The sequence below is a fragment of the Nymphalis io genome, chromosome 10 (assembly GCF_905147045.1).
Source record: "Nymphalis io chromosome 10, ilAglIoxx1.1, whole genome shotgun sequence".
In the NCBI taxonomy this organism is placed as follows: Eukaryota; Metazoa; Arthropoda; class Insecta; order Lepidoptera; family Nymphalidae; genus Nymphalis; species Nymphalis io.
The window spans coordinates 4,086,098-4,103,735 of NC_065897.1; the positions used below are offsets into that span (position 1 = coordinate 4,086,098).

Here is a 17,638-nt window from a genome sequence, read left to right on the forward strand (position 1 = left end):
CTCATTTTAGCTATATTATAAATGTTTATGACTAATTTACAAAATAATAAAAATTATTCAATTTAATACTGATGAATTTTTATTCATGTTTTATTAAAACTTAAAAAAGCATATGTTAAGATGATATTAATTAAATAAATTATTTGACGGTAGAACAATATAATTAGAGTACCGCAAATTATTATTTGAATCTAAAATTTTGACGACAATTGTGTGTCGTTTACAAGTCGTTCTGTTATTTGAATTAAAATAATTTTTACTATGATTTATCTAATAAGTCTTGTTATATTACTCATTAGCCCAGGTAAGTGATGCTAGTAAATAAGCTACTTATGTTTTTAATGACTGCATTTGTCGGTGACGATGCGTGATATACATTCCTGGTATAATAAGTTTTCATGATAAACTGTATTGTTTCTCGCTTGGGAGAAAGTAATATACATTATTAAAATATTGTCGATATATCGATGGGATCTGACTGTTCCCTAACGGGTAGTGTAAAAAAATGCTTAAAACGAATTATTGTGTCAACTACACAAAGGCCATTGGCCATTTCTTTTTTAAAGTTGTAGATAGACTAGCAAAAGTGCCACCGGATGGTAAGTGGTGACGAACACCCATAGGCATTAGAATTGTAAAAAATATTTACCACCTTGGGAATTAAGATATTATGTAATTTGTGCTTATATTTACTAATCATTCAGACCTGAACACATCAATACTAACGATAAATACAGCTGTTTAGTTGTAGAATATGTGATCGGTGGTAGGTAGAGACTAACAAACCAATCTGGACTAACTACTGCTTATATGAAATACACATAAAAATACATATTACTATTATAGACAAAAGAATACAGTTAGCTAGTGAGTTATGTCAATACAACTAATATTTATGTATATATTTAAGTTATGCCGAAACCACGATATGTAGAACTAGATGAGGATGAGCAACAATTGTTTCGGGCTGCATACGAAACTCCTTCTTACGACAACGATGAATATGAGGAAGGCGACGACATGCAACTCGGCAAGTTAGATCTTCTTAAAGATGGCTTGTGGGCTATAAAAGCTAAGATAAATGAACTAAAGATGTTTAACAAGGCTTTGGCAGCTAATTTATTATCAACAAAACTAAAGATCAAAGAACTTATAAACCACCAAATAACCATGAAAAAACATCAACATGAAACGCCTGAAAAGAAAAAACCTATCCATAATTATCAAGTAAGTTGTTTAAAAATATAACGTTTGTTTTCTTTTTTTATTGCAGATAGACAAAAATTTGATTTTTAAAAAAAAAATCTTATAAAACATTTATTATCAAAAATTTTAATATATATATAATAATAAATAAATTTATTTAGTTAGGATGTCATATTTTTTAATTTACAATGTATACACGTTTTAATGTACATGTATACAGTTTTTCGTAGGCATACTATTAATAGTATTAGTATACTAATAATAATAACTAAGCACGTTTCTTATCAAACAAACGTATAAAAATAAACTTAATATTATGATATAGAAATAAAAGGTCAGTAAGTAAATCACTATGTTACCACGCAACTAGAGGCTGATCGGAAAACCTTCATCACTTCATACAGATATGAACAAAAAAGTCTATAGGTTTAACAGCATGTGACATTTAGGTGTAATCGAGTTATTGACGCAGCACATTCCGTATTAAATTGATGAGGCCCTAGACTACTTCTCAACAACTTTCCGAATAAGGATTTACATTGAAAGTAATCATGATTTTAAACTGTTTCAGCCTCAACCTTATCCATCGTACGAGCCGCAAATACCACAATATGGTGCACCTCAACATGCACACGATCCGTACTACGGGCATTAATGCACCACGAATGAAAAAATTGCTACGCTGGACGTTCTTCTTATGTGCTTCTTTATATATACAAGAAATATTTATCAAACTGCCTTCATTCTGGTAACAGAATTAATTTAATAATATTATGAAATACCAATTACAATTGCCTAATTAAATTATAATCATCAATTTTTAAGAAAAAATAACGACTTTTATTTATATGGCTAACTAAAGACCTCACACGTCACAACTTTTTTAAGAAAGTGCATTACATAAATTAAATTTTTAATTGGGAAGGTCACCAGTTGGTGTTTACTGTTGAGTGGTGTAGTTAAACGCAGCGCGCGCGCAGGGCACACGTGTACTAGAAGTGAATCGCTTTTTCTGATTCCTATATCGAATAGAGAAACAGAGGCCTCGCTTAGTTTTACACTGTGTTAAAAGCCCTCTGGAACCGTGTTAAAATAAAATGACAACTAAAGCGTAAACATTACGATTATAATTATCCCGAAATGATGTTATTGTTAGTTATTAAAATAGAAGTGGACATGTCCTTATCAATACAATAACGTATCAGCTGTTTAAGTGAGGAAATCGTTGTTTTGTAACGAAATGAGGATCGATTGTACATGGATTATTTTTCTGGTATGACTTCATTTTTATAATATATATAATAGCAAACTTTCTATATGAAAATATTACAAGAGGTTTATTCTATATATATCTAAAATTATTATTTTACATTTAACGGCAACAGTAATGTTTGCGTTCTAAAATAAAATTTACCGCTTATTAAATTAATTCCATTGCCTTTACCCAAAGGTCTAAGGCAGTACCTCAGCTCCGCCCACATTGTACGCAATGTAACAGCCTCATGTTAACCTTCATGTTAAACGCGTGCGGATTTTAAAAGTCCACTAAACAATATAGTACCATTTGTGTTCTACATAAGTTACTTTAAAATTGTCTGTCATTAAAAAATGTAACCCACCTTGAGATAAGAAATTTATTATATGTAATGTTTCTCAAATGTCTTAAACTGTTATTTAAACGTCGAGTAGGTAGTGAAAACATTTTAAATTTGAAACATTACTTAATAATACGTCTATAAATACATATATACTGACATAAAGCAAGTGTAACGTGTATTCCAAACATGTATTTCATATAATATAGTCGAGCGTAAGCACATAATAATTTTTTACATAAAATAATTGTGCCTTGTTCGGTTGTAATGTAGAAAATTGTAAGTATAATTGTTCATTTAAAAAGTATAATTAAGTACAAAATGAGTTATAATTACATCATAATAATTTACAACGCAATTTAACTTGGGCCCTGACCCTGAGCTAGCATGACGCTAAACGCAGGCTTGTAAGGAATCCAGTCTTCACGCATCGCACTTAGGGCAAGTCCCCAGCATTTTCACGATCACGACATTTAACATGAATTCTAGTCAAATATGTTTTAGGCTGGAAAACTAGAACTTCCAGTTTGCTTTAAATTATTTTGTTGAAAAATTAAACTATAAGAGTATATAGATTAATATTATCTTGGTTAGTAAAAGAGTTTATTTAACTGATTTCTTATTACTAAAGGTATTTATTTATAAGATCACTAGTTGAAAAAAAACTGAACTCATACATTCCAGACAGTAACTGACATTCCGATTTGGTTCGTTGCGTCGTGGTATGAAGTCCTTCACCTAAAATAAACCTTTGATAGTATGAAACGAATCTGAATATCAATCATATTTAACAAATACCTATCAAAGAATATTCTTATAAAAAAGTGTTTTTATAAAGTGAACTGTAGTAATAAATGTACCTAATATAGTTCTAAATCTTAGGCTTTTATCCTAAAAAAATAGCAAGGAGCACAATAGTTGATCCTTTTGAAAAATTAAAAAGTTGCAAACCTTTAATTTCATAAAACTAATTTTTACGAGATCCATCACCATCCATAATTGTTTCATTATTGTCAGATATATTCTGATACAAAGTTCTCGAACGCTCGAAAAAAGAAACTCGAAGACTATAGTTATAAAGTTATTTTCTTAACTAATTGAAGTTGATATAGTGTCAATTACAATTACAATACTAGGCCTTGATGATCTTGGTACTTAGGGTCTGAATATCACTACAACTAATCAGTAAACTTGTCAGCATAGAGTTAAGTTTTCTTAAGTGTTTAGTTTCTTACGGTATTATTATCATTGGTTTTCTTTTCATGAGTAGCTAAAATCACACGCCCCTATAATATTATTAATATTATTATAAGTCTTTAGTCTTATTTATCTATCAAATCACTATATCACTATATTTATTACTAGGGTATTCGGCATCGATCCTACTCACACGTATCCTTGTGGCGTCCTATCAATATTTAACTGATCAAAGAAATTTAAATGTACCCACAGACAATTTGCTACTTTTTACAGCATTGACATATTCCTAACAATAGGAAAAGGAATGCTAAAAAATAGGAATCCTTATACACTAATATAATATGACGTTACATATTACGACACAACCAAAAAAATCATTTTATAAAACACCTTTTTTTAACAAAATTAAACCTAAAAACCAAAAAAATACTCTAATTTAATCACTCGTCGTCTAGTAACTAAGTATGGCCGCAGAACCCAAGGCTTAGATCCATGGACAAATAAACAATAAATTCTCAGTATAAGCCCGGAGATTGGAAGTTGATGGGGTTTGTAATGTCATGTCTTGAAAAGCACGCAAATCCGTTGTTCTTGGGCAATAACTCTTCCCGGTCGTGTCCGATTGCCGTCTATGTTTACGCATACACATGTGCCGTATAATGAATCATCTAGTTTTCCCCCAAGGTACATCCCTTAATTTATTTTTAAAGCCATACCATTCAATTAAAAAATAATCATTAAATCAACAAACAAACAATAGACGAAGTAACAAAACTTTTCCACCATTCGGAGTTGAATTGTGTCATAAAACTTTAATAGAAATCCTATTGGTATTACACATTCCTGCTTGTAACGTGAGTGGACTAGTGTAATTTCGGTCACCAGGGATAAAACATAATTCTACATATATAAAATACAATCATGACAAAAGAGAACGAAATATAGAAAGCATGCTTATTCATTGAATACATTTCTTCCAGTTGTCTCGAGATTAAATAAATAAGAAATTAGTATAGTCTACATAATAATAAAAAAGATTTATATATGCTACAATTTAAAATATAACATTTTATGACATAAGGGTAGTGATTGGAATGACTCAATTGTGAAAGTGATCGTTGATGCTGTATACAACGTTCATTATACGTAATTAATATCTATTAATTATTTATCAAAATCACATATTTGTTTTATGTGTAATAAAATAACTTAATGTAATAAATACATGTATTTATTCGTAATTAAAACAACATACTTACCTTTAAATGTGAGGTAATGAATGTCACTGTGATATTTAGAACAAACATGATCGAGAGTAGGTATTGACGAATTTTAATCCAGTTGAGGGCGATACAGGTCTAGCTATTACTTCCTTGTTTTTTTGTGTAATGACCTCAATTAAGTATATGCAATTATTATTTTATTCCAACTAATAATTATAAAAGTATCTCTGATGGGTCTTTATTTTTAAAACAATATCTACTTTAAACGAGTTTATTATTTCAATTCATTTTTTATTGCATTAGGTAGGCAGACTGGCGAGTGGGTCACCTGATCGTAAGTGGTTACTAATGCCCATAGACAATGGCATTGTATTAAATATTAGTCAACCATTATATAAAAATGCAACGTTGGAAACTAAGATGTTATGTCCCTTCTGCCTGTAGTTATACTAGCTCACTCACCCTTCAAGCCGGCACATGCTGCTTACTACCTACACAAAACCCCACCACCAAGTAAGGTATATAATATAGGTGTTATATGATCAAACATTTATTTTTGAAAAAAGAACACATCCTTGCGTCATTTTTTTCATTTTTTATTAAGAAAAGTAAATTATATAAAAACAGTCTCTAATAAAAAAATTTAGTACTTTTACATTTTCAATTTCTACAAATTGTAAATATTTAATAAATAGTACGGTAATGGTATGCTTAATATTTAATATTAAGTACTCATAATATACTTTAATAAGTAAACAGAATTAACTAGAAATTTTACTGAACGAGTTATAAAACGTTACTGTAGTGAATGCTTACATGTTTGCAAAGCAGCAAGTACATTATTTATAAAAAAAGATTTCCTTTGTGGTTTCAAGTTCGCTATCATCTCGCAATTTATTTGCATTCGAGTTTAAAATACCTCACGATCTGGTAAATCAGAACAGGTTTCCTCGCCTCACCCTGCACGTTCGCAACGAACCATATAAAGTTAATAAAGACAATGAATAACTATATTAATCATATTACCGTGATCTGATTTGTAATTTTATTACACATTAAGATGCTATCATGTATGTTTTTTATATATATTATTTATTTGGAATCGAATAAAGAAATCTATTTAACAGTAATGTTTATCGCGACCAATGACATTATCGCAGTTTCGCGTTTATTGTGATACGAAATTGTAAGGGCGCCTTTGGTACTTGCTAATTTTAGCTCATATTTAATGAAAATTTTCTTTTAAGTTATAATGTACGCGTCCTTGGCTTTAAATTCAGATAATTATGGAATTTATAGTATTTGATCGTGAATGAAATAACTTTGTTTATTCATATGCTCATCTTTTGTATTATGTAGTTATAAGGCGTCTAAATTATGATTTTAGTTCGTACTACTCAAGTTGCTCAAACAACGTGATCTAGCTTGAGTATAAGGTTGCGCTTGCTCAACTCTGCCTTACTCTGTGACGTATTTAATAGGTAGTCATGTCGTGCTAGTCCATTTGTACTATTTTTTTTTTATTAAATACTACTACATATCAGGGTTGGGCAGGTGCTAGGTAAAGAAAATAGCGTTACGTCCTTTCTCGGGGTTCAAGCTTGCTTCTTACCAAATTTAATCAAAATCGGTTTAGTAGTTTAGCCGTGATTTTCACAGACAGACAGAATTTTATAATATTAGTATAGACTTTAAAAAAACTCTTTAATTTCAATACCATCATAATTAAAATAAAATAAAACCTACCGCCCTTTTGGAATTTTAAATAGCCTGTCCTGGAGAAGATAGCAAGTTTATTTTTATCTATTAATAAATTGATTACAAATTTCAATTTAGTAAAAAAATTCTATGAGACGATCGTTTCCGTTTTAAGGTGTGTGTATCATCTGAAAACTTACTAATTGTATGAAAACTTTTTGCGGGCAGCCGTTCGTTTATCATTATTTTTTATAAGGCAAAATAGAGTTTGAACTCTTTTTGGGATCCTGTTGTAAACCCGTTTTTTTTTGCCACCATAAAATAATTCGGAACTGTTTAAAGTCGAAGAACAGAAGTAATAAGTTACATGACTATCACAATTTCTCATAAAATCAACATTGTGAACTTGCTATATGAAAAAAGTATATATTTGAAATATTTGAATTCAACCATGGATACTATTAAGGGCTTGTGTTAGATATAAGGAGTTCGAAGGCCGTCGAGTGCGTGTGCAAACAATACTGACAAACTTATTAAACAATTGCATTCGATCTGTCACACCTGTGGTCGACAATTATATCCAGTTACTTAGAAATAATTTTCTTAGAATTTATCTAAAAATAGAAGACAACATTTTAGGAAATAAATGCAAAAAAATAATTACATAAAACTTTCAATAGATACCTACTATAAGGAAACGTTATAAAAAAAAGAAATAGATCATAGAAGATGACCACATCTCTAAAATCCTTAAATTCGAAAAGAAAAATGGAAATAAATTCTGCATTATAGGTATAAGTAATCCAACTTTTGTTTCTGAAACTAACTTTTACATGTAACAATTGAATAATTATATAATTATGTTTAACAATGAAAATGTATTGAGCTTAATATTGTTTCCCGATACATTTGTATTTCTTCATTTGTAAATCTTATTGGATTAAATTTATTATTTATTGAGAAAAATTATAGACTATATAAAATCACGCTACAACGCCCGAAGCAATTAGAAATTATATAATAGCGGGTTCAAATGAGTCGTTTTTACGCGATCAACTGCTAAATCGAAAGTGTAGTGAAAGAAATACCGTCTGAACAGACAATCAAATTAAAGCAACAAATATCGATTCAATAAAAGTTTGGCACGTTTGTCTTTACTGATCGAAATCGGGCTAGCGAGCATGTATTTAATCGATGTGTTTTTATTTTGACGCGATTATAAAATAAGACTCCGTTTTATTGATTTATTTTCTGACATTTTGAACATAACCATATTTTGAACAACCAATGTTGAACAACAAATTTGAATGTGTTAAATTAAAATTTTAAGGGTAATGATATCAGCATCTACAAACATAAGTGGATATAGATAGAATATATGAAAAATATTTATAATATTACCGTAACAGCCTGTAAATGTCCCACTGCTGGGCTAAAGGCCTCCTCTCCTCTTTTTGAGGAAAAGGTTTGGAGCTTATTCCACCACGCTGCTCCAATGCGGGTTGGTAGAATTCACATGTGGCAGAATTTCAGTGAAATTAGACACATGCAGGTTTCCTCACGATGTTTTCCTTCACCGTAAAGCACGAGATGAATTATAATCACAAATTAAGCACATGAAAATTCAGAGGTGCTTGCCCGGGTTTGAACTCACGATCATCGGTTAAGATTCACGCGTTCTTACCACTGGGCCATCTCGGCTTTTTAAATAATAATAATATAATATTAAATATAAATAAAAACGGATCGCCTGTGTGCTTCCAAATAATGACAGCATCGTGTTTACTGGGGCAATTATTTAATTCCCCGCAAATTAAATATTACTAAATTGCACTTTGTAATAATCGAGCAATTACAACTATGATGAATTCATCAAAACGTTTTTAATCTAATTGAGTATGTTTCTCTTCCTTCCAACACAAGAAATATGCCGTTTTATAAGTTTTGTAATAGTCTATTTTTCTTGACGTCCTAATTTTATATAATATTTTAATATATTTTTGCGAAATTTGTATGTTTTATAAAAAATATAAAGACTATATTACCTATAATTAGTTGCTTCACTTAAAAATAATTAGCTCTATAGTTTGATTATATTGTTGAGCAAAAAATGTATTTTATATTTGATTACCATCCGCTTCAACTGTCAAATTTAATTTTGATTGCTTGAGTTTAAAAATATAAGTTGTTAAACAACTTTCTGCAGTTCGAGTAGGTACGTAAATGTAGAAAAAGGTCTACTCGAGAAGTCATTTACATACATACATCAATTGTTGCGTCCATTTGTTTTATTATGAATATCGCAATACAAAAAGCGAGGGACATTTTGCTTACTCATATGAGCTACAATATTCTTTTATTATGGAATTGAGCTTATATCGCGTTGTATGCGTAATCTTAAAAATTGATTACTTAAACTCGTTGAGTTCGTCAATAAATATTCAAAATATAAACGCTGTCACAAATCAGCATTACGATGACGGCTGACAAATCATTTTAATATTTTTCATGATACAATTCTAGCTATTCATAATGTAAATTATGCTAGCGAGCTTCAATAGTTTATCCTTGGTTATCCGCGTGAACGAGTTGTTTTAGAGATTTTTCTATGTCATTTTCAGTAGAATCGTTATTATTCCAAAATCGTAACCCTTAGTCTTGTAAAATGATTAATCTATGACTATTTAACATTACTTGTTCGTTTTACCCAATTGGATTGATTGATTTTGACAAATAAAACTTTTACATAATAAAAATCATTAAAAATATGCATTACTGCTTAAAGATAATTACGTTTTTATTTTAAAGCTATTTCTGAATCAAACGTCAGTTCAAGTAATTGTAATCAAAATAGTTCAGTCATTCTATTTGCCGAAACTGTACTAGATAGTAGTAGTTACTACTAAAATAATATTTTTCTTTTCATATTTAGAGCAAAAACAGATTAAATATATATACCGCTATAAGCTGTTTTTTTTATTGCCGCGTAAGTTATATTTCTGCCAAGAAATAAAAAATGAATACAAATCATGCAAAGGTTTATTAAATCTATAAAAATGCAGATATATCTTAGGAATTTAAGGGAACTTTCAAATATTATAGGCATACATATATTTGGTACTTAATTAATTATTCAAGTATTTCAGAAAATTCGGAGTGAAGTCCATTTAGTAAAGTCGATTTCTTTTTGTTAAAATGTTTACAAATATAGTTATAAAGGCTTTTATAAATATTTAGTACAATCTTATTTATGTCAACTAATAAAAAAACAACAATATAACTTATAAAAAATCATCAATTCTTAATCCTTACCGTATAAGGCCTGCAGGCTGCATCCTTAGAACTTAATCATCTTGTCAAAAATCTTAGTTAAATAAATAAATTTAATTACAGGCACAAGGGATATAAAATCTTAGTTCCCAAGGTTGGTGGCGCATTGGCTATGTAAGCGATGGTTGACATTTCTTACAATGCCAATGTCTAAGGGCGTTTGGTGACCACTTACCATCAGGTGGCCCATATGCTCGTCCGTCTTCCTATTTTATAAAAAAAAAAAAAATATGTGGGGCAAGCAATATAAAAGCGTTTAAAAATAAAAACATTTTAATAGCGTTTATACGGTGTTTGTGTCATGATAAATGAGCTTTCTATTTAAATATTAACAAACTCAGATGCCTTGTCAAACTTATGGGTTTTTTATATTTCATTGTATGAACGTGAAACAAAATATGAAATCATAATTTGAAAAAAATTACTGTTACAAAAATTTTTGTGTTTTATTGATACATAAAAAGTCTTAAAACCATTTATGTGTCGTAACTTAATAAATTTCAATAATATGTGAGAACATAAGTTATATTACATTTAGCGTATCAAAATAGTTATAATATACAAAACCAGAGCTTCACTATATTTGTTTTTAGGAAAGCTTCATATGAAAATGTAAAAGCAGTGCTTAAGATTAGAAAAATGTGAGGTTTACTTTGAGGCATAAAATTACAATTAATTGAACTTAATTGCCTTACTAGACAACAAACCAAAATAAGATTAACAATTTTTTTATTCATCTTCACATACCAAATCTTAGTTTAAACGATATCTTAGAAAGCATACAGATACTAAAACTATTTATTGTTTTAAAAAAGTACTTCACTGTAAATCTCACCTTGCAATTACGATAATTTCATTGCGAACCAAGGAATCTGGAAATTTGTATACTTGGTGTGCTTGACCACTTCGTATCTATTCACAGTACTAGTTGTGTGTTGGCTATATGAATAAAAAATCTTTGATGCTACATATATTTAACCTGGTCTAGAGTTTAGGCCTTGTTAGAGCAAGCGCCTTATTTGTTTGAAGTAAGTTATATTCAACAAATGTAAAACCATGGAAAAAAATTATAATTGCCACCGTGTAACTGCTGAGCATTTTTTTTCATCGCTGGAAAAATGCGTTACGCGTTTCCCCTAACCTATTTAGAAATCGGGTTGTTGTTTGTATATTTTGTTCAAAATTGCAGAATATATAATTATATATTTTAAACTTTAAATGTGTTCTTATGTGTAAGTTTAAAGTCTGTTGATTCTATTAGATAAGATTTATAGGTACTTTAAGAATCGAAACATTGTAAATGCAATTAATATTAAATTTATTTCAAGTTTAAATACAATTTCATGTTAATTAGCTAAACTCAAATCTTGCACGCTAGTTTTTTACTATTACATCACCAACATTCCATATTGCACAGAACCACTTCAAAGGCCTGTGGAATAACTCTAGCGGAACTGCAAGTTTGGATAAGCAGTAGTTATCAGTAATTATCTACTTAAATATATTTTTATCAAGGATATCTGATTACTGTTACTACAATTATAATTCAGTAGTTAAATACTATCAAATTATAAATACGTCAAATTAAGAATCAAACAAAAGATTAAAAACACATGTAACTATCTCTCTCAGACCTCGGCTGAATTACATCTTATATTATAAGACTAGAATGCTTAAACGCGCTAATATTAGGAACAATGTACAAGTCCAAAAAAATCCGTTTACGTTAAATAATAATAATAATATTAAACTTTGTTCCTTGATAATAGACCGTTTATTGTGAAAAATTGTGGCTTACATAATTTTACGCTGAAAATATGAAGCAAACTAGTTACTAAGAACCAATCTGAGAAACTATACGCAAGTGTCATACCAAATTAAACAAAAAAAAAACATCAGACACGACATAGCAATTATTTTTAAGAAAGCTAAGCGTCATGAAAAAAATATCTTTTAATTATTACTCATTTATAAAAAAAAAAACATCCATTCATTCATTTAATGCATTGATAAACTTCCATACATTCACCATATCACTTCACAATTCACTAGTTATAAACCCATTATAATTTTTTTGATATTTGCAACAAGAACATATTTTTGGCGTAGATAACTAATATTATAATTATCTTCAATTAGTAAGATCGGTTCTCCACGTTTTTTCCTCAATTAATGTTTTTTGAGGACATAATCCAATTGTTATTAATTACATACTCTGTCTGTCGCCGATTGATTTTTATAGGTACTTATTTTTGGTCGATTGTACCTAGTGTGTGAGGCGCCCACGTTTTTGCCTCGAAATTCCAATGCAGACTTTTTGTTGACGAATTGGCATTTAGGATAAAGTTACATAAAAACATTTTTAATACTTAATTTATGCAATTATTGATGAGTTCTTGTGTATGTGTATAGATTTTTAATCTTATATACAGATAGTAGATATCTTTAAAAATGTATATTCGTGTTAATAAAATTTTGAATATTTTAATCCGTTAATAACAAGCCTTTTTAATTTAAAATTTTCATTTATGAAATAGATTATTTATTTATATCTTTCTATTTAAGCAATTTGTACAATATATTTATTTATCTTAAACATCGATAATATTATACTCGATACCAAGGGCTGCATATTCTGATTTTAAATTTTATATTTGATGTATATATTTAGCAATAATATTTTCCTTAAACGGAAAGCCTGTTCTTGTTTTGAACTTTACTTAAAGATATCAATAGTTAAAGGCTTATAGTTAAACATCCTGTAAGAAATATACGTACGACGCATTCCAAGTAATAATGGTGGCAGGTTGGGTAGTCACTAGTGGGGTACCGAAGGCGGAAGTGCTTTGCATGGATTGTACTTATAATATGCTTGACTCACATATGCCTACAGCTTTGCCATCATTGATTTTGACTTATCAGTGTCCTCGCTCTTTGTCTGTTTTGTTGTAATATTTTCTTCAATATAATGTTAAAAGATGAATATTTTCTTTGTTGTCAATCATTGAGATTCAATTAACACAAAAATGAATCGTTTCTTATTAAAAAAGTAACGTAAAAACATTGGAGAAAAAAAACTGCAATACCAATACTTTTATAAAAGGTCACTTAAAGTAGGTTGTTCTATTTGTAAAATAAAATTTTAAGGTAGCGACAGAAAAGTAGCCAAGACACTCAATTTCAATTTGAAGACTGTAAATAATTCTTCGCATAATAATCAATGACTAAGGCTTAGATTAAGATATTATTAATTTAATTTTGTGAATTATTAATTAAAAATATATTTCATTAATAGTGAGACTCATTCTATGTAAAAAATATTTTATAGATGACGCCATTAAAAAATGTATACCAAAAAATTCAACAAAACCGTTATTATAAAATACTTTAAATAAATATTAAGTTTTATTTTAAAAACTAAGTGGTTGATTGTACATTTGGTTGAAGTTGCCACAAGGCCGCGTCGGTCACTGACAGCCGCCCGCCATTACTACGGCTTTCGGAGAACCATTTCCGCTCCGGTTGTTAGCGTTTCGTCAATCAACATCAATATCTGTAATACATTTAAAATTGATTCCACGAAGGTTCTATTAATTAGTTTATAATATTTGCTACATGAGTAATTTCCCATTTTTCACAATATTTAAGCAGGATTTATTTTTTAAGGAATCGTCAATCGTCTCAGAATTATTATGACAATTACTATAGAAATGTCTGTGAAAATAAATAACTGATATATAATATGTCTTGATCATAACGTTATTTTCTTCATAATTTATCCTTTTTCATAAAATACTTTTCAATGGACGTAACGCGACAACTTCCTTTGTTTTGCAAATTTGCCACAGGAGGGCTCTTAGAACAAAAATCTACCACACGGCGTATTCTATTTTCGATTTCTATAGCTCGTCCGATCTCTTCTTTAATTTATTGAACGAACTAGCACGCTTTCTAGGTATTGTAAAATTGTTTTGCTCTTTTAGAAACCTTAGCAGGTCACTAGTTTCATTTTCATTGGAATCAAATGACGATATTATACGAACATTTACGAAAAAAACAGACATTAATTGTTATAAATAAATAAAAGATATATGTCGTTTTTTATTAATTAAGTGTAACAAGCGCTACTTTTAAAGTAACCGACAAATTATTTACTCAACAATTTGACATACCTATCTATCTAAATTCGACATTCGTCTTACGGCTCACCATCACCAGCCGCTGAAACCTTTACTAGATATAATGAATTTATTGACTTTTTAAAATGTGTTATATTTTTTAATTTAATTAAATTTAATCTTTTCTATCCATTTAGTTCTTATCTAAATCCTAACAATAATATTATAAATTATAAATGCGAAAGTAAGTTTGTATGGATCATCATGAAACTTCGCATACACATTGTCAAGAGTACAGAAAAGGGCATACCGCATAGGATAGGCTAACACTTGAACCCCTCACGCGCGAGTGAAACCGCGGAAGCTGAAGGAGAAATGATAAGCTTCATAATCAGTGTAAGCAGTACAGCTTCGATCAAGAATAGTAAAGTTTAGTTTCTTTAAACTAATTAATTAATTTAATAATCCTAGAGTAGAAAGTCAATTATGAACACCTGCAAAATGTCACGGAAAACAGCGCCCGACTACATTAGTGGCGTGGCGCTTAACTTAAGACATAAATTATTACGACTAACGGTCGCGATTATGTGTTAACATCAATTGTTTTGAAAAATGTTTTAAAAACTATTGCTATAATTAGAAAACAAATTAAAAAATTTTCGTTGTTTTTTTAAGCCGATTTACTATAAAAGAATAAGTGGCAACTTTGGCATTTATTTTATTAATAAAGATTGTCAACAGGATTGCGAACAAATGTCGTAAATTGTGCTTTTTAATTAACTTTCCTGGTTAAATGAATTATAAAATGTACATAAAAACAAAAAATAAGTAAATACTGTTAACTATTGACGAATTATTTTAACTCAATTTGGACAACATGGAAACACAGAAATTGTCAACTTTTTTAGAGGAAATGCACCCGCTGCTTTGTTAATCATCATTCAAGTTAGTCGAATAATTTAATGATAAAGAACGGATTATAAGTAGGTTTGTTGCCGCACACGTTTCTACGCTACTCATAATTTGGCGCAAACAAATTTTAATTATATTTCAAGGTATCCAAGAAAAAAAAAGTAAACTTAAATTAGAATATAGCGCAATGAAATTTTTGTTTTCTTTTTAGTAATTTATATTTAAGCAACCATTATATGAAGTCGAGATGGCCCAGTGGTAAGAACGCGTGAATCTTAACCGATGAACGTGGGTTCAAACCCGGGCAAGCACCTCTGAATTTTCATGTGCTTAATTTCTGTTTATAATTCATCACGTGCTTTTCGGTGAAGAAAAACATCGTGAGGAAACCTGCATGTGTCTAATTTCATCAAAATTCTGCCACATGTGTATTCCACCAACCCGCATTGGAGCAGCGTGGTGGAATAAGCTCCAAACCTTCTCCTCAAATAGGGAGAGGAGGCCTTAGCCCAGCAGTGGGACATTTACAGGCTGTTACTTTAACCATTATATGTATCGTATTCATACTTTTTACAATTGTTTTAATGACTAATTTGATCTACTGTTATGTTTCCAGATCTTGCCATACGCATTGGTGACTTCAAGGCCGGTGCGCAACCAAGAGAGTCGACATGAAAAACATGAAACAAATTTTTCAAATGTGCAACAACCACTACATAATGCTCAAAATATGCCAAAGCCAGGGGATACTTCCAATCAAGACGAACAAATAATATCCGTAAGAATAACGTCATCGGTCGCCGTTGGCAGAACGAAATCGAAACCGTTATACAAAATATCGGAAATAAATAGAGACCACGAGAGTGAATTTTATACCACAACTCCTTTGATAGACGTTCTCAAGACATACGCTTCTACAACCGTGACTGACATTATAACATCTACTGCCCAGACGACAATTCTAGAAGATATCGATAATATAACAGATTTACCTCCAAGTCTTGCTGGTGCTAACATAGAATTTATTAAGCAACTTCAAGCTAAAAAAGAGACAAGAGGTTTTAATTACTACGAAAGGTTACACCCTTTTCAGTTAGAAGATGACCAGTCTGATTCTAACCAAACTGACGATTCTATCGCTGAATCATCTGTACACTCAGTTTTAGAAAATGATGAACTTTTAAATGATGTACCGCTAGCCAGGTCTGTGCCATTATCTTATTCTTCCAAAACTTATATTCAAGATACATTACAAGGATCGCGTAGAAATTCAAGGTTGACAACTGTAAATTTTAACATAGTGCATGATTCGCCTAAAGTCCAAAATTACAATGATGACCCTATGCCAACTACATATGTTAATCCAAATCAAAATATAGATGAACTACAAAAGTTTTATAATCACCATTCACCTTCTAATGTTTATAGTCAACCATCGCAAGTATATAGTGAACCTGCGAAATTCTATAGTGAGCCAGCTAAGATTTATAGTGAACCAGCGAAAATATACAGTGAGCCAGCTAAAATATATAGTGAACCCGCTAAAATTTATAGTGAACCTTCGAAATTCTATAGTGAACCAGCTTCTTTGCATCTTTCTCCAGATATTTCTCCAAATCAAAATAGTTGGCAAAAACAATCAGCCACATCGACCTACAGTAGCACTGTTATAAGTACAACACCCAACACTATAACGAACCCTCCCAAAGCAAACGTCCAACGAACTGTTCATGAACCAGAAAAAAATTATGAGGTAGACGAAAAAGTCAGCGTGATGACAGATGGAAGAACTCATGGTGAACAACCTTCCGGATCGGAAAATTGTAAGCAGGAGAATTGTAAAGTGGGTTATGTTGTCGAGGGTCGGCAGTTTAGAAAATACAGAGTCGAAGAAAGAACCTCCGACGGCTTTATTGTTGGGGAATATGGGGTAGTGAGAAATGAAGACGGTGCATTGCGAGGCGTAAGGTACACTGCAGACAGTGATGCTAGTCCACGTCTCATACATGACGCGCTTATGAAGTTCCTGCAGCTAAAATAGGTAATGATTGTCGAATAATATCATTATTTGTAATCGAAACGTTTGCTCACTTTATTTATATAAAAACTAAGATTTTATTCGCTTCTTATGCTTATTTCCTTCAACTGTATTTAGACGGGAAAGACTGAATGTCAATTTTGTATTTACGTGTATCCTGATTTATAACGCCACAATAAACTATTCCCAATCTGTTGTTCTTTTTTTTATTTCATTTTTATTGTACGCATACAATTTCACTGATCATATGAATATTGCAAAAAAAAAAATAACGAATTAATTATTGATTTCAACTTTCATGACAACTTGAATGTAGTA

At 30.4% G+C, this 17,638-nt stretch overlaps 2 protein-coding genes across 2 annotated transcripts; both read left to right on the forward strand.

Annotated features, from left to right (window-relative positions):
- The first annotated feature begins 169 nt into the window (after nt 1–169).
- Nucleotides 170–2,007, forward strand: LOC126771373 (uncharacterized). The gene is made up of 3 exons (XM_050491235.1): nt 170–304; nt 911–1,227; nt 1,778–2,007. Exons 1-3 carry the CDS (start codon nt 262–264, stop codon nt 1,859–1,861), a joined length of 444 nt encoding a protein of 147 aa, XP_050347192.1. The 5' UTR covers nt 170–261; the 3' UTR covers nt 1,862–2,007.
- Nucleotides 2,008–2,160: 153 nt separating this feature from the next.
- Nucleotides 2,161–17,516, forward strand: LOC126771301 (uncharacterized). Its single transcript, XM_050491115.1, has 2 exons — nt 2,161–2,479; nt 15,899–17,516. Exons 1-2 carry the CDS (start codon nt 2,447–2,449, stop codon nt 17,321–17,323), a joined length of 1,458 nt encoding a protein of 485 aa, XP_050347072.1. The 5' UTR covers nt 2,161–2,446; the 3' UTR covers nt 17,324–17,516.
- The last annotated feature ends 122 nt before the right edge of the window (nt 17,517–17,638 follow it).

What these genes read in the sequence shown, in the direction of transcription:
- LOC126771373 (XM_050491235.1), top strand. Translation starts at nt 262, where the DNA reads ATGATTTATCTAATAAGTCTTGTTATATTACTCATTAGCCCAG. An exon ending in TATATTACTCATTAGCCCAG is followed by an intron (nt 305 to 910) that starts GTAAGTGATGCT and finishes TATATATTTAAG; the next exon opens with TTATGCCGAAACCACGATAT. An exon ending in AACCTATCCATAATTATCAA is followed by an intron (nt 1,228 to 1,777) that starts GTAAGTTGTTTA and finishes AAACTGTTTCAG; the next exon opens with CCTCAACCTTATCCATCGTA.
- LOC126771301 (XM_050491115.1), top strand. Translation starts at nt 2,447, where the DNA reads ATGAGGATCGATTGTACATGGATTATTTTTCTG. An exon ending in GTACATGGATTATTTTTCTG is followed by an intron (nt 2,480 to 15,898) that starts GTATGACTTCAT and finishes TTATGTTTCCAG; the next exon opens with ATCTTGCCATACGCATTGGT.